Genomic DNA, 22,969 nt, shown 5'->3' with positions numbered 1-22,969 from the left:
AGCTTAGGCTATTACAAAATGCCATAGACTAGGGGGCTTACACAACAGGCATTTATTTCCCATAGTCCTGGAGGCTGGACATTCAAGATCAAGGGGCTGACAGATCCAGAGTCGGCTGAGAGCCCACTTCCTGGCTTGCAAATGGCCGTCTTCTCACTGTACCCCACATGGTGGAGATAGAGCAAGCTCTAGCCTCTTTCTCTTCTTATAAGGACACTAATCCCACCATGGAGGCTCCACCCCAATGACCTCAACTAGCTCTGGTTATCTCCTGTGGGCCCTTCTAATAATACCTCTAATATCTAATAACCTCCTAATAGCATCCTACTATAGTTTAGGGTTTCAACATATGAATTTGGGGGGACTCAAACACGGAGTCTGTAACAGTGATGAATGCTTATACCATACTCGGCACCACAGTACCTCTTGGCAGATTATTTCATGTAACCCTCTCACCGTCCCATAACTTGGGAATCGTTACCCTGCAGCAGATAGATGGGAAAACTGAGGCTTCAGGAAACAAGGCACACAGTAGCAGACACCGAGTCAACATCCAAACCTAATTCTATCATGTTTCCAATACAACTAAGCTTGGCCGGCGCTGACGCCATTCTCTCAGGCCAGCCTTCATTCATCCAGTTCTTCCAAGACAAGAACTGGAAAGAGCACCGGCATGGAAGTACATGGCCTGGGCTCCCCTCCCACCCTGGTTCCACCTGGGTGCCAGTCTCCTCATCTGTAAAATAAGAGCATGGGTCAGATAAGCTCAGAATGGTGATGCCTGGAAACTGAGTGGCAAAAAAAATTAGAGAGGAAAACAAACCATGAGACTTCTAACTCTGGGAAACAAACGGTTGCAGAAGGGGAAGCAGGTGGGGGGTAACTGGAGGGCATTAAGGAGGGCATGTGCTGTGATGAGCACTGGGTGTTATACTATATGCTGGCAAATTGAATTTAAATAAATAAATTTTTAAAAAGAGAGAAAGAAAGAAGAAAGAAAGAAAGAAAGAAAGAAGAAAGAAAGAAAGAAAGAAAGAAAGAAAGAAAGAAAGAAGAAAGAAGAAAAGAAAGAAAGAAAGAAAGAAAAAGAAAGAAAAAGAAAGAAAGAAAGAAAGAAAGAAAGAAAGAAAGAAAGAAAGAAAGACTGTTTCCTGGCTGGCTCGGTGGTTGAACGTCTGCCTTTGGCTCAGGGCATGATCCTGAAGTCCCAGGATCGAGTCCCGCATCGGGCTCCCTGCATGGAGCCTGCTTCTCCTCTCTCTGCCTGTGTCTCTGCCTCTCTCTCTGTGTCTCATGAATAAATAAACAAAATCTTTTAAAGGGAAGGAAGGAAGGAAGGAAGGAAGGAAGGAAAGAAAGAAAGAAAGAAAGAAAGAAAGAAAGAAAGAAAGAAAGAAAGAAAGAAAGAAAGAAAGAGGGATCCCTGGGTGGCGCAGCGGTTTGGCGCCTGCCTTTGGCCCAGGGCGCGATCCTGGAGACCCGGGATCGAGTCCCACGTCGGGCTCCCGGTGCATGGAGCCTGCTTCTCCCTCTGCCTGTGTCTCTGCCTCATTCTCTCTCTAAAGAAAGAAAGAAAGAAAGAAAGAAAGAAAGAAAGAAAGAAAGAAAGAAAGAAAAAGAAAGAAAGAGCCCAGGCCTTCAATTCTGCAAGTCAGCCTGGGAAACCTGCAGCAGCCATACCCCACAACTGCCCCCACCCTCCCCTCTCCCAGAATTGAGTCTGCAGCTAAAAAGAACTGGACATTGGCTCCGTTTGGATCCATTTATTGACAAATCGAATGAAAAAAAATCATATAAAAGGGTATAAGGTCATAAACGTACGTGGTTAACAGTTGGGGTAGGGGAAGGGGAGAGGGAGGAGGTGGCATACAATTGCAGGGAGGAAGTTAGAGAAGCTGGGGAGCTGAGGGAAAAGAAAAAAGGTACCTGCTAACAATCCCACAGCTCACTTTTCCATCTCTCAGCTGTCACCCAATCATTCTCTCCGGGACAGAATGAATACCTGGAAATGGTTTAAGGGCAACATCGAAGCAGTTTGTCTACAAGAGTTGGGAGGTGGGGAATTGGGAGGGGATTCTGAAGGATTATCTCCCTTGAACGTGTTGCCAGAACCCTGTTTAAAGTGAACCTAGAGTCAGGAAGCTTAAACCTGGTTCCAACTCAGCCACCAACTAGCTGTGACTTTGGGCACATCACTTCCTCCTCTGGGCCTCTTCCCTTGGCTGCAAAACACAGATTGAACGCAATGGAAGGCTACGCCTAGCTCTAGCAATGCCCAGTTCGTTGGCAGCCCGGGCTGGGCCAGCAGACTGGCTCCACTTTGTAGAAATAAACTACTTAGAGGCCCCGCCAGAGTGACACGGCGTGCCAGCCTCCACCTGGAACTACTCTGTCGGTGGCAGCATCAGCAACTCACAGGAGTAAGCGTAACCACACATGCCTATGAGAAATTCACTCTCCCTACAAGATAATCTCTGCAGAGACTGGCTCTGAGGGAGCTGGGTCTTGCTCTACGCAGAAGGCAGGTGCAGGGGATGGGGTGATCCAACAGAAGCAGTCACACACTGCGGGGTCTGGGGATGCAGGCTACAGTAGACACGGGGAGAAAAGAGGGCGTGGGCTTTGGGGTGGGGTTGGGAGGTAGAGCCATGCCAGACTGTTCATTTTAGATGCCCTGTTCCCTTGAAACAGAGGCCTGGGCCCCTCGGTCCAGCTGAAGTAGCTTGTTAAGATGCCATGCTCGGCATTGAGATCCTTGATTTCTGTATGGTTGATGCCACTGAAGCAGGGGATGGGGACTGGTCTCCATGGGCTGGAGCCAACTGAGGTAGGCTGTCTCCCCTTGCCCTTCCCCTGCTGACAAGCAGGATGCTCTATGTGGCAGGCCCTACTCTTACCCCAGCTACAAGCCTCAGGCCCAGAACTGCCAGCCCCTCTTTGGCATCAGGGCAGGCCAACCCTGGCCTGAGGACAGCAGCTACAGGATGCAGGATGGGCTGTGACAAACTCATGAATTTGTGTCAGCTGTGACACCTTGAAGGGCAAAAGGTCCCCCAATGAACAGTTCAGGTAAAGAGTCCACATTGAAGGAGGGAATGTAGTTCCGACTTTGAGGCCCAGAGCCACACCAGAAGTAAAGTTCTGGGAAGTATGTGTAAGATACCTCCACCCGTGTGACAGGACGAAGGGGATGCTTGGGGAAAGACACTGAGCCAGGACTACCCTTACCCCAAGGTGAAACTGCCAGAGGCCTCTATCTCACAGCCTTTGACAGATGCTCCCAATACCCCCAACTGGGGAGGTCTCTGTAGGGACACTGCCCCCCCCCCCCCCCCCCCCGCCACTTCAAGGCAATTCAGCAAAGCTTTGTGAACTAACTTCTCCACAGAAGGCACAACCAAGGCTCTCAGGGGACCATGAGACCACTTCCCGGGGATGGGGTAGGCCTAGCAGCAAAAGCCCAGGACCTCGGACCAGGTCATTGCTCCAAGACCTTGAAGGACAGAGGCGTGCCACTCTTGGCGAAGGCCTTCATCAGACTGCTGGGGTAGATGCACCCAAGCTTCTCCGGAGTTGGGAAGCCCCAGACTCTGTAGAGGGACAGGCTCAGCCGGTCCCCAATGTAGAAGGGGCCCACCCATTTGGCACTGCTGCCATTCCTGGGAAGGGACAGCAGAAGGACCTGATCACCCACATTCCACTCCTTCTCCTGACTCTCCCGCTTGAAACGCCTGTTCTCTGCCTTGTCACTAGCCTTTTCGGCCACCCGCCAGTGCAGCTCCAGCAGCTCCCCGAGCAGCCGCAGCAGGAACACGTCCATCTTGAGCCCTTCAATATTGGCGCTGCTCATCTCCCACCACAGGGGCTCGCTCAGCCTCACGTCGCCCCCAGTCAGGATCTGGACCGGCGTGGCCTGGGTGGAGGAGGCCCTAAAGGCCAGGTGCAGCAAGGGCAAGGACGCAGCCCACCTCTTGCCATGCAGGAAGATGAACTCCTTGAGGGCCCTCTTGAATTCCCAGTAGGCGTCTGAGCTGGTCAAGCAGGGGAACTGAAGGTCCCGGCTCAGGGACGCCGCCTGGGCTCCCAGGGCCAGCCCGCAGCTCACCAAGACGTGCCGCGCGAACTGGGGGCCCTGGGCCGCCTCCAGCCTCACGGGAACGCCCCACCTGGCAAACACGTGCTGCAGCAGCACCTGTGCCACCGCTGTGTGTGTGTAGGGCTTCAGTGGGAACGCCTCCACCCACCTGGTGTGGGGGTCAGCCACGATCAGCACATGCTTGTGGCCCTCCTCGCTTACGGTGACCGGGCCCACCACCTCGATCTGCAGGGTGGACCAGGGGGCAGTGGACCGGAGGGGCCACGGGGACTCGATCACCTTCAACTCGCCGCCCGTGACGTTTCGGGGGATGCAGAACAGGCAGCTCCGGCAGTAGTCCCTCACGTGCTCCTGCATCCCAGGCCACCACCCCAGCAGACGCAGCTTCCGGTAGGTCTCCTCGGGCCTCTGGTGGGCGCCCAGGGGAAGGTCGTGCACAGAGAAAATCAGGTCCCTCCGGAGTTGCCTTGGGACCACCCAGACCCGGGGCCTCTTCTCCCCCTTGAACATGAGCAAGCCGCTCTCCTGGTCGAGGCTGAGTGAGTTAAAGACGGAGCTGAAGGGGGAGGAGCCAGGCAATTTCTGCCCGGCCCGCAGCTTGGCAATAATCTCAGCCAGTGTGCTGTCACTGCGCTGTAAGGCCAGCAAGTCGGGCCGCTGGCCCATGGTGTGGGGGGACACTGCGGGGACGGGCACATCCTTTGGAAGGTTCCACCACTGCCCACCACCCTGCGCACCCTGCTTGGCCAATGTGTCCACCGTCACAGCAAACAGGGAGCCCCGGTAGGAGGTTCGGTAGATAAACGGGAGGGACGAGAGGCCAGAGGTGAGCGATATGATGTAGGAGAGCAGGCCTGGGTGAGGTAGCGGGGCGCCGTCCGAGGAGAGGAAGCCTCGAGCCTGCCACAGGGGCAGGAGCTCCCACAGGAGGCTGAAGATCCAGTTGCAGTGTGTGAGGAAAACCACGGGGAGGGGGGACTGCCCAAAGCGCTCCAGGCCACAGGCCACGGCCGCCAGGTGGGCGTAGGTTGGGGTGTAAGGGGAGCAAGAGAAGGAGAGGGAGACGGGGGCACTGGTGGGGGACAGCACATAGAGGCCGAAGCCCGCGCACCACTCATCCTCCCGGTAAAAGCAATAGCCCGACATGTGGATGCAGACGAAAGTGGACAGGTCGGAAAAAGGAGGCAGAACCTGGAAAAAGCGAGGCATGGAGGAGGCGGGCGTCAGCAGTCGGTTTTCTCCGAGCAGGCCCTGGAGGAGGGTCAATTCCAGCGCCCTCTTGCCTTTGTCCTGCACCAGAAGGGACCATCGGATCAACCACGCTTTGGAAACCCTGCGGCCCTCCCGCATCTCGGGACCCACAGCGGTCCTAGAGGCGTAGGAAAGGTCCAGGACCACGGGGGTGTCTCCAATGCAGCGGGAAAAATGTTTGAGGGCCCAGGCCACAGCGTAGGGGCTGTCTCCCCCCGACTGGGGGCCCTCACTCTCCTCGTCAGGGAGGAGGGGTTTTGAGGTATAGGCTATGGGGTGCTTCCTCCCTGAGTGCTCCTGATAGACAACAGCCGTTAGGGCCACCTGGCTCACGGTCACCTCCAAGCGGAAGGGCAACTGGGCGTTGGGGGCCGTCAGACAGAGGGCAGACACGAGGGCTCGCTTCAGAGCCAGGAAGGCCTTCTCATGCTCCCAGTCCCACTGCCAGTCTGGCTTCTGCTTGAGGAGGCTGTGCAGGGGCCCCACGAGAGCTTCATAGTCAGGGATGACATCCCGGTGGGAGTCCATGAACCCCACAAAGAAGGAGAGCGCAGTGAAGTTGCTGGGGATGGTCAGCTGGGCCAGCTGGGCCAGCACCTGCTGACAGGGAGCCTTCCCGTCCCAGGGGATGCCCAGATAGGGGGAAGCCGGTGCCGGCAGGAGATCGATATCCAGGGCCCCGTCGGGGGGATCCTGGAGGCTGAGGCACCGGAGAATTTCCTCTGATAGGGAAGGGCACTCGGCCCTGAACACTGATGCCAGGGAGGAGTCCAGGGCATCTTCTTCAGGTGGCTCCCGCACCCCCTGCCCCTCCCTCTGCTCCCCGTCCTGCTGCCTCTCCTCCTTCTCCGCCCTGACTTCCTCTGTGTTCTGCAGACTCTCCACAGGTACAGGGTCAGCACCATCACTCGGCTCAGAGGCGCTGGCCAAACTGGGAGGAAGCGTCTTCCACACCTTCAGGAAGTTGCCAACATCGGTGTCTAGCCTACACCGGAAGGGCAGAGGAAGAGCAGAGGAGAGGCGCTAAGGGGCCGAGTGGAGGAGGAAGGGGGCCCCTGAGGGAGAAAGCGCATCTGCAGAGCCTTGCCCCATGGCCATGCATCCCTGAGCCTGGCCAGGTGCCAGCCTGCAGCACAGCAGAGCCTGCAGCACAGCAGAGCCTGCATCAGGACCCTGCCCGCAGGTACCTCCTCTAGCTCCAGCACCTGCCAGGCCTCCATATTAGAGATTCAGCTATGACTTGGACGCTCATCTGATCAAAACCTCATTATCCAAGTGACATTTTCAACCAGTTCTAAGCCAATGACTTGGTAAGAGGTAAATGACTGACACTTCCATCCGGCCCCTCCGATGAGCAAGCCAGGGGAAGGCCAAGACAGGGAACGAGGCCCGACAAGGGACATGGGAGAGCACAGCAGACAAACGTCCTCCACATCACTTTCTCCCAAACCAGGGAAATGAGACTGAGGGACCTGGCCCAGGACGCAGTGGCCCTGACCACAGTCCCGGGCTGGGCCCTGGGAGCTGTGGAGTGGGCAGTGAGGCTGCTCAGAGCAGGTGGATGCCAGGTCCAGGATAATGGTCATACATGTCTAACTCAAGTTGTGAGTGTGACAATCAAAGATAATAGATATGGAAAAAATTCACCCGTATATACTCTAGCACAGCTCCCCCTGTTCACCATGAAATAAGAATGACGCTGTCCACCGCAGCACTGATGCCAACAGCATAATATGGGAAATGTCAAATGGCCCACAACAAAAAGTTCAATAAGTCCGTTGGATACTTATGGAAAGGAATATCACAACACCATTAAAATGAGCCACGTGCATTAACATGGCATATATCTGGGGAAAAAAACAATAAAACGTAGAGTAGTCCAGATGCCAACTGTGGAAGGGTGCATGCAGTATTCAAGTATGCATGCAAAACTGTAAAACTAAAAAACCATACCACAAGTGGCTTATGGAGGCATCAATATGTGGTAGAAGTGCAAAGAGCTGAAAAATCAAATCACTCTGCTCTTTGCTAAGCACTACTAGACAGACTTTGGCTAGCACTAAGCTTCTGGTCAGCCCCAGGAGGGCCTCGGAGGCAGTGGAGGCCGGCCCATTACCTGTTTGGCTTCTTCAGAAACTCGTCTAAGGTGGGGCCGTCACGGCCCAGGGGGTCATCTGGCACCATGAAAAGATTCCCCGCAAACGTGAAGGGCAGCAGGCTGGAGCCAAGAGAGAAGAAATATGGTCATAGAGGAGGCCCTGACTCATCTACAGCCCATTGCCCCCTGGGTGTCTGTACAGGGCATTGAGACCCGTATCTCCTCCCAGGAGGTGCTGGTGGGCATGGCTCCAGGGCACCTCTCCCCGACCCAGCACCCCCTTGCCAGAGACTGCCTGACATCAGCAGAGAAGGAAAAGCTCAAGTCCCTGGGATCGCCTCACCGATCTTTCACCATCAGTTTCTTGGAATTATTCATCAGGATATGGAGCTGCTCATTGGTGACGATGATGCCATCCGTCTCCTCTGCCAGCTTTACCATGAACCTGCAGGAGGAGGGGTGCTGCTCACCACCCAAAAACCCTCACTCACGGGGCCCTCTGGGGGAAATGAACTTGCAGTGACACGCTGAGGTGTGCTGACCAAAAATGCTGCCCTTGGTGGTTGGGGAGCCAGATCAGGAGCCCATCCCCTCGTCTCTGCAGCCATCCAGGGTCACCACAAGCCCCCGGGAGTGTGAAGTTGGATGCACACCCCCAACTGTACACACAAACGCAGACCCCTGTTTAACAGGCAGACATACGCATGCACAGACACGCGTACGAGAAACTGCATACTCATCCATGTTCACGCATGCATTTTTGCAGCTTCAGTTTCCACGTCTGTAAAATGGACAGAAGATACCTACACTGTATTGCTGTGAGGATTAAACTGAATGAGACAGCACACTGACGTGTCTGCCTCAGGGCCTGCCACGCAGCGTGCACACAGATATTCCATTATCTTTCTTCACCAAGGCACAACATTCCCCATACGTGCCAAGAGACATACATACATCTACATGTACGTACACACGCGGCACATACACACGTGTACTATGTATGTATGTATATACACCTAAACATATATAAAAACACATACCTGAATAAACAAATCCACTTTTCCAAGGACCACCTCTCCTTGAAAGAGGACTGTGACCAGGAAAGAAAGCAAAGGCCACCTACTTCTCGGCATTCCCTGAAGGTTGCCATCCTGGCGGCCCCAAGCATGCCATTCCATAAGTGCCCAGCAGAGGGCCCTATGCGGATGAGCCATCTTCCCTCAAAGCCAGCCCAGAAATTAGAGGCACTTAAAGACCTTACCAACCGGTCTAGCTCTCAAAGGAAGGACGCCTGGGTGACCATGCCCAGCCCCTGTAAGATGCCAGGTCTTGGGAAAAGTGGGGAGGCACAGAACTTCTCAATGCCCAGCCCAAGAAGTGCCTCGGGGCAGCAAGACCCACGTGTGCCCACCAAGACCCACATGTGCCCAGCATCATCTCCGGCCTCGGACGGTGACTATGGCAGGGCCTTCTCTGCCCAAACAGGGGCAGCATCACAGGCTCCCCCTGTGCGTACTAGTCCTGCAGCCATGCTGAGCACTGGGTGCTTAGGATTGCCAAGTAGGTAGGCACTGGGGCTTTAGCAAGGAGACAGGGCCAGCCTAACTCCATTTTCAGAGCCCACCAGGGCTCTGACCACATACAGTCGCACGCACATACCTCCTCCCAGTGCCAGGGCTGAGGGGAGGAAAAGACTGTGAAGCAGTTCCTTGAGACATGAACTTTAGCCCAAACTGTACCAAGACAGACAGACAGACATCTTGGGCAACAGCTCACTGGAAGTACCAGAAGTCACCTGGGCTCGTCCTATCCAAAGCGCGTCTCAGGCCATAGGTAATGGGGGAGGAAAGCCTGTTTACCAAGGGAGTGGAGCTGCAGAGTCTCAAAGTCAGGACTCCCCCTTGGTGTTGGGAAGAGCCGATCTCGGAGCCCTGTCCACACTGTCTCCCTCCCTCTCCCTACAGAGGGCCTGTGCACCAGGCCGTCCTCTCCAACACGCCCCTCTGACATCTGGCCTCCATCTCCCCAGAGTTCGCAGAGGCAGGATTCCACATGACACACCAGCCCAGCCCCTGGAGCCCTGCAGAAAGAAGGCCTGGGACTGGCACACCTATAATCGTAGGTGGTGATCTTCTTGCCATTCTCAAGCTGGGAGGGGGTAATGGAAAGCATCTTGAGGGAGTGCAGCTTCGTCAGGAAGTGGCTCTCTGGAGGTGAAAAGCAGAAGACAGATGCTCAGAAGAAGGGCTACAAGACACCATGGTAGGGACAGAGAGGCAGGGAAGAAAAAGCATGGTGACACTAGAGGGGCCGGGGTGGGGGGAGGCCGGCAGTGGGCAGGGGACAGCTCACCTCTCACCCTCCGGTTCTTCTTCAGCTGCCAGGTAGGTACGAACACAGTGACCTCTCGGTGGCCCCGGTTCCAGAAATACTGAACCGCCATGGCAATGCCACGGCAGGAGAAGAAGTGCTGGAGGCCATGCCTGTGGGGGTGGTGGGAAGTGAGGGAACAACCTCCCCCTGAGGAACAGCCTGGCATCTCTCCCACTCCCTCAGAGCCAAGCCCGGCAGTTCAGCAGGCAGTGCCACACACCTGCACCAGCACCAACGATGCCCTTCTCCCTTTCCTCCATCATCAAACATTCTGTGAACACCTACCGGGCTCACTCACCCCTGTGTGTGTTCATGTGCACTTGCGGGGTGGGCGCATATGTTTGTGTGTAGGGACCTCCAGGGCAAAAGGAAAAAGAAGGCAACTTAATTTCTACACAAAGAAGTCAATTCAGGGCTGGAAGCAAACAGTCTTTGCACTTACTGTGCGCCGGGAGTGTGCTCAGCACAGATCACTACCATCGTGTGTGGGAAAAGACCACAGGCCTTCCATACATTTATGCTAACACGTGTACAGCAGTAAGTGCCATGCCGGAAGGATCGTCTCTACAGGCTGATTGGCACGGTCAGGAAAAACCGCATAAAGGACACTGTGCCGGGCCATAAGGTGCGGGCTCAACACTGAGAGCCAGCCGGGGGTTGACAGACACCATGCCATGTCAGGTGCGCTGCAGCAGCAAGAGTGTAGGCCTTGGCGGTGGACAGATCAGAAGCCAATCTATAGGCTGGCCAGGCCCCTTAGTAGACTCTGGAATCTTGGACAAGATTCATCACCTCTTTGAGCCTGTTTCTGCTTCTATTAAAGAAAACAAAAATCTCCCTTCGCAGGGCTGTCTTAACAACTCCGCCCACACTCCTAGCATGCCGCTCACCATTGCCACCTCCCTCCCAGTTTCCTCACTGGATCCTCACATCACCCATACCCAGAGGTCAAGAGCAGACGTCCACCCCACGTCTGTGGGTACTCACACCATGGCCACACTGCTGCCATCAATGACCACTCGCCGCAACCCCTGGTTCCCGGGTTCCCCTGACAGGTTCAGCTCAAAAGGTGTGTTCAGGGCCTCGTGGTACCTCTGGAAGCTGGTCACTGTGCTGTTTGCCTGTGGGTGGCGAGGCTGCTGCCTTGCAGTCCCCTCGCGAGCCCCCAGGAGCCCCTCCATCTGAGGTGGGTGCTTACTACTGGGAGCAAAGGTGCTGCCAGAATGGGGACCCTGCCTCTCAGCCTCCCCCTGGCCCTTTGGGAAAGAGGCACCACCCCTTGACGAAGGCTGGCCTTCGCTCAGTTTGGCCGCATCCAAGACTGGCCCTGGATCTGTGGGAGTCTTCTGAGCTGCAGGTGTTTTGGGAGCTTTGGAGGCCTTGGGGGCAGCAGGTGCTTTGGGGGCAGCAGGTGCTTTGGGGGTGGCAGGTGCTTTGGGGGCGGCAGGTGCTTTGGGGGCGACAGACCCTGTTTTAGCTGCAGGCCCAGTTTGAGCTTTGGGTGTTTGGGGCCCTACAGGTAATGATTTTGCCGCAGACGTTTTCTGAGCTGCGGAAGCTTTTGGAGTTGCAGGTACCACGGGAGCTGCTGATACCGGCAGACCCTCGGCTGCCTTCTGAGTTGTGGGCACCCCTTGAGCTGCTGGCTTTGTTGTAGCCGAAGGCACTTCGAGAGCTGCAGGTTCTGTGTGGACTGCCAGCGTCGTCTGAGCTGTAGGCACTTTGGGGACTGCAGACAGCCCTTGATCTGCGGGTGGGGTTTGAGCTGTGGGCACTGCTGCAGCCATGGGCACTTCGAGAGTTTCAGGCACTGTTTGAGCATCGGGTACTGACTGAGGGGTCAGCCCCCCTTGAGCCACGGGCCTCCCCTGAGGTGTAGACACTCCTTGCTCAATTGGCAGTGCTGGAAAGGGCCCCTCTTCTGGCCCCTTACAATCCCACTGCAGGCTTCCTTGATCCCCTGGCTCACTTCCAGTTTGCAGCTGGGGTACAGAGGTCAAGGGTGGCCCTATCTGTGGAAGTCCTGGGCTGGTCTTGTCCTTTACTGAGGCCCCTGAGACCACCAATAAACTCATGACCTTCTGGGGGGTCTCTGGCCTTGGGCAACTCTGTAGGGCTGCATCTCCTCCTGGTCCCCCATCTGGTCTGCAGTCTGGGCTTCCCATGCTGGGCAAAGGAACCAGCTCCTTCTGCTTCCACTCGAGATTTAAGGGCAAAGGGTTCTGGCCTGGCAGCTTGAACTGAATGGGGCCCAGTGGCCTCTGCCAGAAGGGGAAACTGAAGCACGCCTGGGACAGCAGCCAAGCCAGGTGGAGGGAGTGCAGCTCATTGATCCTCCAGAAGGTGGCGGCAATGGCACCCGGCCACAAGGGCCCAAAGGCTGGCCCTGGGGTCCAGGCCTTCCAGGGTGGGCACACACCCAGGGCTGACACAGGAGGCTGGAAGGGGAGTTTGTCTTCCACTCTCAGGCCCTGCCTTGGCTGGGACAGGGCCTGTGTGTGGTTTGCAGAGTCCTGGCTGCCGGTGGCACGCGCTGGGCCTTCCTCTCGAGGGCTGTCCGTACCACCATGGCTGTTGGAATCGACTCTGGAAGAAGCCCAAGTTTGTTGGAAAGGTGGTTAGACCGCTTAAGTCCCCAACTACTTCCTTGGGGTGGGGGAGCACGAACAGGATTGGAAAAGCCAGACACATTCTTCAGAACTTACCGTACCAGCTGGTTGGTTGTTTCCTGCTGTATGTTCTGGCCTGGGGTGCCCGAGACCAGGGCCCTGGTGGCTCCCAGGCTGGTCAATCTCTTTGAGTGTTCTAGACTCTTGTTCTGGAAGGCCCCCACCTCCAGGAAGGGCCCAGGACCGTCTCCCACAGACACCATAGCCGGGCCTTCCTTCTGCTGGTGGGGAGGGCAGATCAGGACCTCGGGGTCAGAGCGGGACTCAGAGGTGCCAATGCGGCCAAGCCACTCGATGATGTCTTCCTTGCCCGCAGCATCCCGCACCAGGCTCAGCAGCAGCTCTTGGACCGCTGGGGGCAGCTGCAGCAGATCCCCTGCGTACTGGTCACCACGGATCCAGACCAGGGCCCCGAACGCCCTGGTCACCTCAGCCTCCCAGATCCCCCGAGGGGTGAGCAGAGCGGCAGGGCCCCAGCGCAGCCTCCCCACCAGCTCTTCCAGCCAGTTCTGGGTCATGATGAAAGACTCCGTCAGCCCCCCGACCATCAGGGAGCCGGGGGGACCAGGCACCAGGTAGGCCAGGGTGCTCCAGCAGAGACAGTCGAGAAAGAGGCCCTGGGCCCCAAGGAAGGCGCAGTGCAGGGCCTGCGGGTAGCGAACCTCCTTCCACAGCTCCGGACTGCACAGGCCCTTCAGATACTCCTAAAGCCACAGTGAGGAGAGCAAACACAAAGAAGTCATCCCTTTATGGGCCTGCACTCACTGGCTGGCACTGCCCACTCCCAAGGCCGGCCCTTCAGCAAGAACACGCCCTCCCCTTGTCTACCATAATCCAAATGCTACCCCCAAGGCCAGCCCCTCTCTGCTGGTCCTACCTCCTCACACATTCGTTTCTTCCCAGGGAACTGTGACAGAATGAGACAGGCACCCAGGGAAAGGGGAAACCATCTAGGCTTACAGTCGAGGGCCCCGCTTCTAGTTCCAACTTGACTACAACAGGTTAGGTAGGTTAACTGTGGGAAATGTACCTTCTTCTCAGGACCTCTGTCCCTTCCTTTGTAAGATGGCAGGTTAAGTGAGATACCTCTAAGGTCCAGCCCTACCTTGGTGTTCTAGAAACATCAGCTAGCGGAGAAAGAGAACTGCACACTACTGAGTATCCTCCATGTGCCAGGGACTTATGTGACCTGAGGCAAGTTATGTGCCCTCCCAGTGCCTGCGACTCATCTGTAAAATGGGGGTAACAGGTTCCCCCCTCCTCAGGCTATTATGAAGCTTCAATGAGTTAATACAAAGGAAGTGCTTAGCCTAGGGTCTGGCATCGCACCGCCCATCCCCATTCTGCATGCTCAGAAGGGATACACCACTTGCCCAATGACACACAGCTAGAGGGTGATGAACCAGGACCACAATCCACATCCGACTCTGCAACCAGAGCTCTTTCCACCTCCTCCGATCGCACAGTGACTACAGGGTAATCTTGTGGGATTCTGGCTTAATCCCCCCTCTAGAAGGTCTCTAGCACAACCTGTACCTGTAACCATGGTAACTCTGTTGCCCAGAGGGAACAGAGGAGGTAAGTCACTGGGCCAACATCCAGGGGAACCCCGCAGATATGCACAATGGCTGAACCAGAACGAAGGCCTCTGGCTCTCCAGGCAGACCAAGTCCTCATGTTTACGGGGCTCACACACTCAGTCTTCAGCAGTCACTGGGATGAGAGAAGTTGGGTTTCTCCTCTATACAGCTGAGTTGTACCAGCATGGCCCCATGAACTCCATGCGAGCATGGGCTCTCGCTCGTCATCAGCCAACCCATGTTGATTGCATTCACCCTCATGTCCTCCTGTCTCTCCATATCCCCACATCCATGACAGTCATCCCTCTTCCTGTTTTTCCCTAACAGTTGCATAAGGGAACAAAGGCTCCATTTCAGATCTCCAGCAGCCATCCTAAAGCCCACTCCAGCCCCCTGCTCAGGCCTATGCTTACCTCTTCCACCTGGATCAGGCCACAGACCTCTAACCCCTTCCCCAAAGGGCCTAAAATACACCTCACCTAGGCACTTAGGCCCAAGTCTGAGCCCTTTTGGATCAGTCCAAAACCAGCTCAAAACCTGATAGACATCCTGAACCAACCCCTCCCACACAGAACCGTAGCAGGTCCCACTGTCCGGCAAGGGTGAATCTGACCAAGGGTAGGGTAACAGTCATAAGCCTTAACAAATGCCCATCCCAGTCCCCCTGCATTCCAATTACTTGAAAACAATATATAAAAATGAAGAGATGTGCTGGAGAAGATTGCGGGTGGCTTCTTTCTCTTTGTGCAAAGAGCTTAAAATAGTTATTGTTCCATTAACTGTTTAATATTTTTTAACTAAAAGATATTTAAAAACTAAGATTTTTTCCAAATAATAAATGTGAACTAATATTCACTGAACACTAACTTTGTTTTGGGCTCTTTATACACATGATCACATTTATTCCTCCCTCAGTCCTATAAGGAAATTACTACCATCCCCCTTTCAGATGAGCAAGCAAGGGCACAGGTTCAAGGTTACACAGATTGTAGGCCGGGATACTCAGGCACTCTGACTCCAAAGGCTGGGGTCTTAATTACAGTGCCATCTATATCTTACAGGAAAAAAAAGTAAAGAAACAACAGGCAAGGAGCACCTGGGTGGCTCAGTGGTTGAGCATCTGCCTTTGGCTCAGGTCATGATCCCAGGACATCGGGCTCCCTGCAGGAAGCCTGCTTCTCCCTCTGCCTATATCTCTGCCTCTCTCTGTGTCTGTCATGAATAAATCAATAAAATTTAAAAAAAAACAAGAAGAGGAACAAGAAGAAGAACAAGAAGAACAATAAATAGGCAATTACATCCAGAAAATACCTGGAGCAATTTTCCTGCTTAAAGCCCACCCAGACCTTTTTCCTCCAGAAGGTGACAAAGTAAAGAAGAGGTAGGAACGAGGTAGGAACAAAATAAGCACAGAAAAAGAGTGGTGTATTTGTAAAAACACATTGCCCAGTGTCCCACAGGTCTTCTGTCAACTTGTAGGTTAAAGAAAAACAGCAACACCAAATAGTTTAATGTCAGTCTATACTCAACCAAGGTGTTTTATTATTTAACACCTGACTTAAGATTCGCTTTTTTCCTAAGTCAGCTACCATTCATTAGGTGCCTTCCAGAATCACCCTCAAATAACCCTGCAGAATACTCAAAAGGCTCAGAAAATGATAGCAATGCTCTCTCTGTGTGTGTGTGTGTGTCTCTCATGAATAAACAAATAAAATCTTTACAAAATAAACAAACAAACAAATAAATAAATAAAATTTAAAATATAAATAAATAAATATAAAGGCAGACCGAGTGGGGCACCTGAGTGGCTCAGTTAGTTGAGCATCTGACTTTTTTTTTTTTTAAGATTTTATTTATTTATCCACGAGAGACACAGAGAGAGAGAGAAGCAGAGACACAGGCAGAAGAAGAAGCAGGCTCTATGCAGGAGCCCGACGTGGGACTCGATCCCGGGTCTCCAGGATCACACCCTGGGCTGCAGGCGGTGCTTAACCGCTGCACCACCAGGGCTGCCCAAGCGTCTGACTCTTAATTTCAGCTCAGGTCATGCTCTCAGGGTTGTGGGGTAGACCTGGGTCAGGCTCTGTGCTCAGTGGAGGGTCTGCTTGAGATTCTCTCCCTCTGCCTGTGCCCCCCCCCATACATAAATAAAATCTTTTTTTTTTTCCAATCTTTTAAAAAATTCAAAAATAAAAAGGTTGGAAGAGAAACTTCAGGAAATCTCCAGAAAACAGAGCAAAGTCAGAATTAGAGAATGGGAGAAAAAATAAGAAAAAGTACAACCAGACCAGAAAGCTCAATGTCTGCTGAGGAGTTCTAGAAAAAGAGAGAACACAGGGGTGAAAATCATCAACAAAATAGTTCCAGAAAATGTTCTAGATCTGAAGAACATGAGTGTCCAGATGGATGAGCCCACAGAGTGCAGCAGGAGTAACCCAAGATGGATGAAGACAAACCCACACAAAGGGGTCTCACTGAACCCTTTCCCCACTCTCAAAACAGTGGGGAAAACCTCAAACTTCCAGAGAGAAAACTTCACACACAAAGGACCTGGTACCCGAAGAGCTTCAGCCATCTCAAAAGCAAAACTTTAATGGCATAATGGCTCCATACTTCTGAAGGAAAATCATTTTCCAGGGCGCCTGGGTGGCTCAGCGATTGAGCATCTGCCTTCGACTCAGGTCAGGAATCCCCGGGTCCCAGGATCGAGTCCCACATCAGGTTCCCCACAGGAAGCCTGCTTCTCCCTCTACCTATGTCTCTGCCTCTCTCTCTGTGTCTCTCATGAATAAATAAATAAAAATCTTTAAAAAAAAGGCAAAAGAAAATAATTTCCCATTGATAATTCAATACCAAACTATCAATCAAGTGACCTTCATATGTGCAATGTAGATATGCAAAGACACATCATTTTACCTCCTCCAACATTTTACCTCCTACAAAATCTTTCTGGGGTAAGGATGGGGGAGACCTTTCTCAGGAAGGTGCTGGGAGCATCTTCCAGCTAATCAACAAAGGAAACCCGACATATGAAAAAAAGCAAAGACCATCCAGGATGATGGTGAAGAGAAATCTTAGAATAGATTGAGCCATTCAACAAATTATCACTGAGCACCTACCATATGCCAGGCATTGTTTTAAGACCACCAGCACCAGGCAGCCCCGGTGGCGCAGCGGTTTACCGCAGCCTGCAGCCCAGGGCATGATCCTGGAGTCGCGGGATCGAGTCCCACGTCAGGCTCTCTGCATGGAGCCTGCTTGTGCCTCTGCCTGTGCCTCTCCCTCTCTCTCTCTGCATCTCTATGAATAAATAAATAAAGTCTTAAATATATATATATATATTTAAAAAATAATAATAAGACCACCAGCACCAAGAGGCATGGGGGTCTGCTACTTCATACTGGAGGGTAGAACAAGAGACAAGCACGTTGAGAGCAATCAGCAGCATACTCTATAGCACTGTACCATCTTTCTCACTTGATGCGACCAATGGATGTGCTCCACCAACCCAAGAAAGAGAAAGACATGTGGTCCAGGAAATAAGACATTGGACAAAGAAAAAAGACAAAGGGATGCCAAGCATGACAGCAAACTGAAGTCTCGGATGACAGCTGTGCAGTCATGGCTAGACAGAAAGAAAGATGTCTCCAAGAAAAAAGCTGGAACTGCAAAGACACCCGGAACCCATAGATTGACCTTCTAGAAAACTGGAGTGAGAGACTACTAAAGTTGTAAGAATCGGCTACAAATAAAAACAAGCAAATTTAAAAACGAGGTCCTAGTCTTAGTGAAATAAAAAAAGTAAGAAAACATAAGCAGAGTCCATGGCAATGCCCAGATGTGAATGATACATGCACAGGCATAATTTTTTTTTTTTTTTAAATGATAGTCACACAGAGAGAGAGGGAGAGAGGCAGAGACATAGGCAGAGGGAGAAGCAGGCTCCATGCACCGGGAGCCCGACGTGGGACTCGATCCCGGGTCTCCAGGATCGCGCCCTGGGCCAAAGGCAGGCGCCAAACCGCTGCGCCACCCAGGGATCCCTGCACAGGCATAATGATGGCAAAAGGAAATGCAAGTTTGACAGAAAATGGAAATATAACTATACTGGGAAAAAAGAAGGGATGGTCATGTAAAGGGACTAAATCCCCACCTACAACACAGGAAATAAAAAGATATCTAGGGCAGCCCCCGTGGCGCAGCAGTTTGGCGCCGCCTACTGCCTGGGGTGTGATCCTGGAGACCCGGGATGGAGTCCCACATCGGGCTCCCTGCATGGAGGCTGCTTCTCCCTCTGCCTCTCTCTCTGTGTCTCTGTGTCTCTCATGAATAAATGAATGAATGAATAAATAAATAAAGTGATTGGACTTTTTAATTGTGCATTACCTTGACAGAAGAAAAATTAAATTTTAAAAAAGAGAGAAAGATTAATTGCCCAAAACACAATTAGGTGTGCTGGTAAGTATTCATCAATCAGCCTGGGGTGGGGGGAGGGGAACAGAGCCCTGATTTGTGGCATTCGACAATTTCTATGGCACAAATACTCCCACAATGGCTGATTTCAAACTACCAATGGGACTCCACTGGTTTTGCAAGCTTCCTGACATTTTAACAGGGGGTCAGTAGCAGCCAGCTCCAGCATATCCTCAGCCACCAATTTCCATGTTAGTGCTCACAGTGTGGAGCAAGGGGACAGATCAGCTTCCATCTGACAAGCCAAGTCAAAAGTCGGCCAACTACACCCTGTGCCACAGCTCCCTGAACCCAGTCTCTGGCTCCCCCTTCACCTCCCTCCATCATCTCTAAAAAAGGAGAAGAGCGAAATGTCTCTCTGTGCTCAACCCTCCCCCACATGGTGGCCAAGCACAGAGGGTGAGCAGGGCTTGTCCATGGGTAACTCTGATCATTATGAAAACCCTCCTTTACACTTGCTGATTTCACCTCAGAGGCCAGGCCACCCCACTATTTGTTTTTGCTGCCCGGGGAAGGTGATTTCCAGTAAATATCTTCATTATTGTTTAAATCCCACCACAAGATAACAATTTAAAGGCACTCTTGAGTTCTACAGAAATCTTCCTGGAAAGCTGGTGCATGTAATTTAGAAACATACCCAGGCCTCTCTCAAGATGAGCCTGTTTCCCCACCGACCTCACAATCCAGCCACCCCCATGCTCACCCCTTTCCCATACTTCAGTTTCTGGTCTCACTAGGTCCTCTCTGCCATTGACCTGTATATCATGGGATGTTATCAAAATGCAAGATTCTGTGTCCCTACAGCTGGGAATAGTCAGCCACAGCACCTCCACATGGAAGCCACAGACATCCTTATACTTGAGAAATTGTCACATATCAGATTGTTGGACCCTAGAGAGCATTTAATCTTACTTTAATTTAAGCTTTTCACTTTATAAATAAGGAGACTGAAAATCAGAGACAAAAGCACTCCTTCAAAGTTACACAGAAATAGGGACACCTGGGTGGCTCAGCGGTTGAGGGTCTGCCTTCGGCTCAGGGTGTGATCCCGGAGTTCCAGGATCGAGTCCCACACTGGGCTCCCTGCATGGAGCCTGCTTCTCCCTCTGACTGTCTCTGCCTCTCTCTCTGTGTTTCTCATGAATAAATAAATAAAATCTTAAACAAACAAACAAAAAAAAGTTATACAGAAATAAGTGACATCTGGGCAGCCCCGGTGGCATAGCAGTTTAGCGCCGCTTGCAGCCCAGGACGTGATCCTGGAGACCCTGGATCGAGTCCCAGGTCGGGCTTTCTGCATGGAGCCTGCTTCACCCTCTGCCTGTGTCTCTGCCTCTCTCTCTCTCTCTCTCTCTCTCTCTCTCTCTCTGCATCTCTATCAATAAATAAATAAAATCTTTAAAAAATAAATAAATAAATAACTGACATGTATGGGGCGCCTGAGTGACTGGTTGAGTTGAGCATCTGGCTCTTGGTTTCAGCTCAGGTCACCATCTCAGGGTCCTGGGAACTGGAGATGGAGGCACTCCCCCACTCACATGGAGCCCTCAGTGGGGAGTCTGCTTGAGGAGTCCCTCCCTCTTTCTCGGGCCCTCTCCTCCTCTAAAGTAAATAAATCTTTTAAAAATAGTAATAACTGACATCTATACCCCCATAGCTCTCCAATTTGCGAGCGTACTTAAGAATGCATTATTTCAGCTGACTCACAACCCTTCCATGATGTGGGTGTCATATTTTATAGATGAGAAAATAGGCTCAAGGGAGAGTAAATTATTTGACCCAGGTCACCCAGTTAAAGGGTAGCAAACCCAGATCTCAAACTCTCGCTGCCACACCCCTCTGTCCCAGACACAGCTTGGTGACAACAGGTTGAGCCCAGATCTCCTAACTCCTGGGACAAAGCCTTATCCTCCCACCTTCCCTAATCTTCTGCTCCAAACCTCCAACCATCTCTTCTTTCTGCTCATTCTGTGCAATAAGAGAGGGACTTACCCAGAAGCCCCTCATGCTGTGTTTCTATTTTAAACAGGGCCCTTCCCCGAGGGAAGACAAAGGGAAATGAGGTGACAGGGTAAGGGAATTGAGGGAGCCACTGGTTACATTAGTAGGGTTACTGGTGAAGGAGGGATCAATGGCCCAAGGAACCCTGAGGCAGCAGTGGGAACAGGAGCAGACAGGCCTGGAGAAGCTGATCTGGGATTTAAAGCAGGGGGCAGGGCGCTGGGCACCTCTTAGAGTGCAAATCCCATAAAAAGGTGAGTTGTTCTATTTCAAATTAATGAAAAGATTAAGAACCCAAAACAACTCCAAAGGCTGCTCTTGTTAACTGCTTCCCCCCCTCCCAGCTACTGAAAAGTCGGAATCACAGAGGCTCCTGCCCATCCATTCTCTAAGCAGGCACCCCCTTCCCTCCCCCAGCACCTCTGTCAGAATTGGAAAAACTGCTGACCAAGCAGCTCAGTGGAGGGGCCAAGGGAGGAACTTTCCAGCCTGCCTGCCTGCCACTGGCCGGTGTATCCTGGGCTCCCCCACCCATGGCCTTGACCAATTAGGATACTGGTACAGACCCAGCTGGGGAAGCAGTATGTGTGTTGGGGAGTGGGGGGGGAGGGAGATGGTGCACAAGGAGTGGGTGGCCTGGGACCCAGGGAAGCTGTAGCATTTCTACCAGGAAAAGATAAGGGAATCTGGGGGAAGAGGGAGACCTTGGCCATGACTGGGGGGTCAGAGGGAATCTGAGAGGCCCAAGTGGAGGAGAAGCTTGTGAGAGAAGCCAGGGAGAATGCAAGAGAGGTGCACTGTGACCAGGCCCGTCTGGTGCCCAGCCCCACACAGCAGGCCCTTTCATCTGAAAGCCCACGGCCTTCCTCCAAGATTCCCACCCATCCCCAAGGGCTGCTGCCTTCCAGAGCAGCTGCATACACACACACACACACACACACACACACACACACACACACACTCACATACATCAGGCCCTGCAAGAGGCTGCCTGGGGCATCAAGAGTGTGGGGCAGGTAGCCCAGATCCCTGGGTTCTGGTCCTAGCACTTGCCACCCACTCCCCACCTGACACTGTGCGCTCAGGCAAGCCCCTTAACCCTCTCCGGTCCCCAATACCTCACCTGCAAAATGCCAGCATTGCTCTAGAAGCATCTCTAAGGGCCCCTCCAGCCTAGCCCTCCCAGAGGCTCCAAGGGGCAGCTCAGGATTTAAGGAGGCTTAAAAGGAGACAGAAGGACCTGAGCCTTCCAGAGTCTTGCTGAAGAACAAAGAGGTGTTGCAGAGGCCATAGAAATGCAGGACCTTAAGTTGTTCCCCAGATGGAGGCGCAAGCTCTGGACGCTGGGGTCCCGGCCATGGAAGGCTCACGGGGGAACACACACCATGGAGGCTCTCTCAGCGCACTTTAAAGACAGGAGTGACACGCCAGAGGGGGGTGAGGCAGAAAAGAAAAAGGGAACCGGAGGGAAAGAAGTGGGATGTGAAAAGGCCGGGGATCGGCCCTCTACCTGCCCGCCATAGTGCCCAATCCAGGTCGAGGGACCTCTGGGGACCCCCGTCTCCCCGGGGCAGGGGAGCGCGACAGGGGTCTGGCTGGGGGAGGGGGAGGGGGAGGGGGAGGGGGTGGGGACGGGCTGTTTACCTTGGCTTTGCTCATGTTCTCCTTGGGCCCCTCGAGCTGCAGCCAGAAGTAGGGGGTGTCTGGGCGGCTCTGGAAGGCGTTCAGCTTGACCCTGAAGATGCGCTGCACTTGCAGCCGCTGCCGCTGCACCCGGGGCTTGGACTTGGTCTGCACCATGAACCATTCCTGCGCCGGAGGGTCGCCCCCGGACAGGAGCATGGCGGCCCCGCCCGCCCCTGCAAGCTGGGCCCGGAGGGTCACCCGGGTCCCGGCGGGAGGCGCCCCGGCCACGCCCCCCGTCGCAGCGGCGCGCCCCCCGCCCGGGACGCGTCCTCCCGGCTCGCGGACGCGGACCCACCCGCCACCGCCGCGCGCCGGCCCCGTGGGCCGCGGCTCCCGCGACGATCCCTTCCTGCCGGGGGCCGCGGGGGGGGGGGGGGCGCCGAGGGCCCTCGAAGCCTCCGCCTTCCCCCGAGCTCCAGGCCCCGAGCCGGAATCAGGGTCAAAGTTAATTTCCTTCCACGTTCCCCTTTCCCGGGTGGAAGGAAGAGGACGCGAAGGGGGGCGCTCGGGCGCGGGAGTGGGAGTGGGGGCTTGGCTTCCAGGACTTTCTGCCGGCTCCTCCCACCGCGCCCCTCCCAGCCCTCCCCGGAGGCGCGGACCCGGCCACTCCCTCCCCCCGAGGAAAGGGTTAAGGGAGCGCGGGGGGAGCCGGGGAGGCCGCGGCCTGAGGAAACTCCGGGCTGGAAACCCGGCAGGGAGCCGAGGGCGACGGCGACGGCGAAGGCGACGGCGACGGCGCCGC

At 53.8% G+C, this 22,969-nt stretch overlaps 1 protein-coding gene across 3 annotated transcripts; it reads right to left on the bottom strand.

Moving 5' to 3' along the window:
• Positions 1-1,748: 1,748 nt before the first annotated feature.
• Positions 1,749-22,443, bottom strand: NYNRIN (NYN domain and retroviral integrase containing). 3 transcript variants are annotated; one of them, XM_038544341.1, is made up of 9 exons: positions 22,186-22,304; positions 21,846-21,946; positions 12,524-13,191; positions 10,806-12,404; positions 9,798-9,928; positions 9,556-9,652; positions 7,789-7,890; positions 7,464-7,565; positions 1,749-6,332 (listed from the first exon to the last, which is right to left on the bottom strand). In XM_038544341.1, exons 3-9 carry the CDS (start codon positions 13,033-13,035, stop codon positions 3,479-3,481), a joined length of 5,397 nt encoding a protein of 1,798 aa, XP_038400269.1. In that variant the 5' UTR covers positions 13,036-13,191; positions 21,846-21,946; positions 22,186-22,304; the 3' UTR covers positions 1,749-3,478. The 3 variants fall into 3 exon arrangements, with proteins under 3 accessions (XP_038400269.1, XP_038400268.1, XP_038400270.1); XM_038544340.1 differs by lacking the exon at positions 21,846-21,946 and having other exon boundaries at positions 22,186-22,443; XM_038544342.1 differs by lacking the exons at positions 21,846-21,946; positions 22,186-22,304 and adding an exon at positions 21,665-21,800.
• Positions 22,444-22,969: the final 526 nt, after the last annotated feature.

This window comes from Canis lupus, chromosome 8 (assembly GCF_011100685.1).
Source record: "Canis lupus familiaris isolate Mischka breed German Shepherd chromosome 8, alternate assembly UU_Cfam_GSD_1.0, whole genome shotgun sequence".
NCBI lineage: Eukaryota > Metazoa > Chordata > Mammalia > Carnivora > Canidae > Canis > Canis lupus.
Note: the sequence above shows the minus strand (reverse complement) of the source record. Positions and strands in the feature narration are given on the sequence as shown.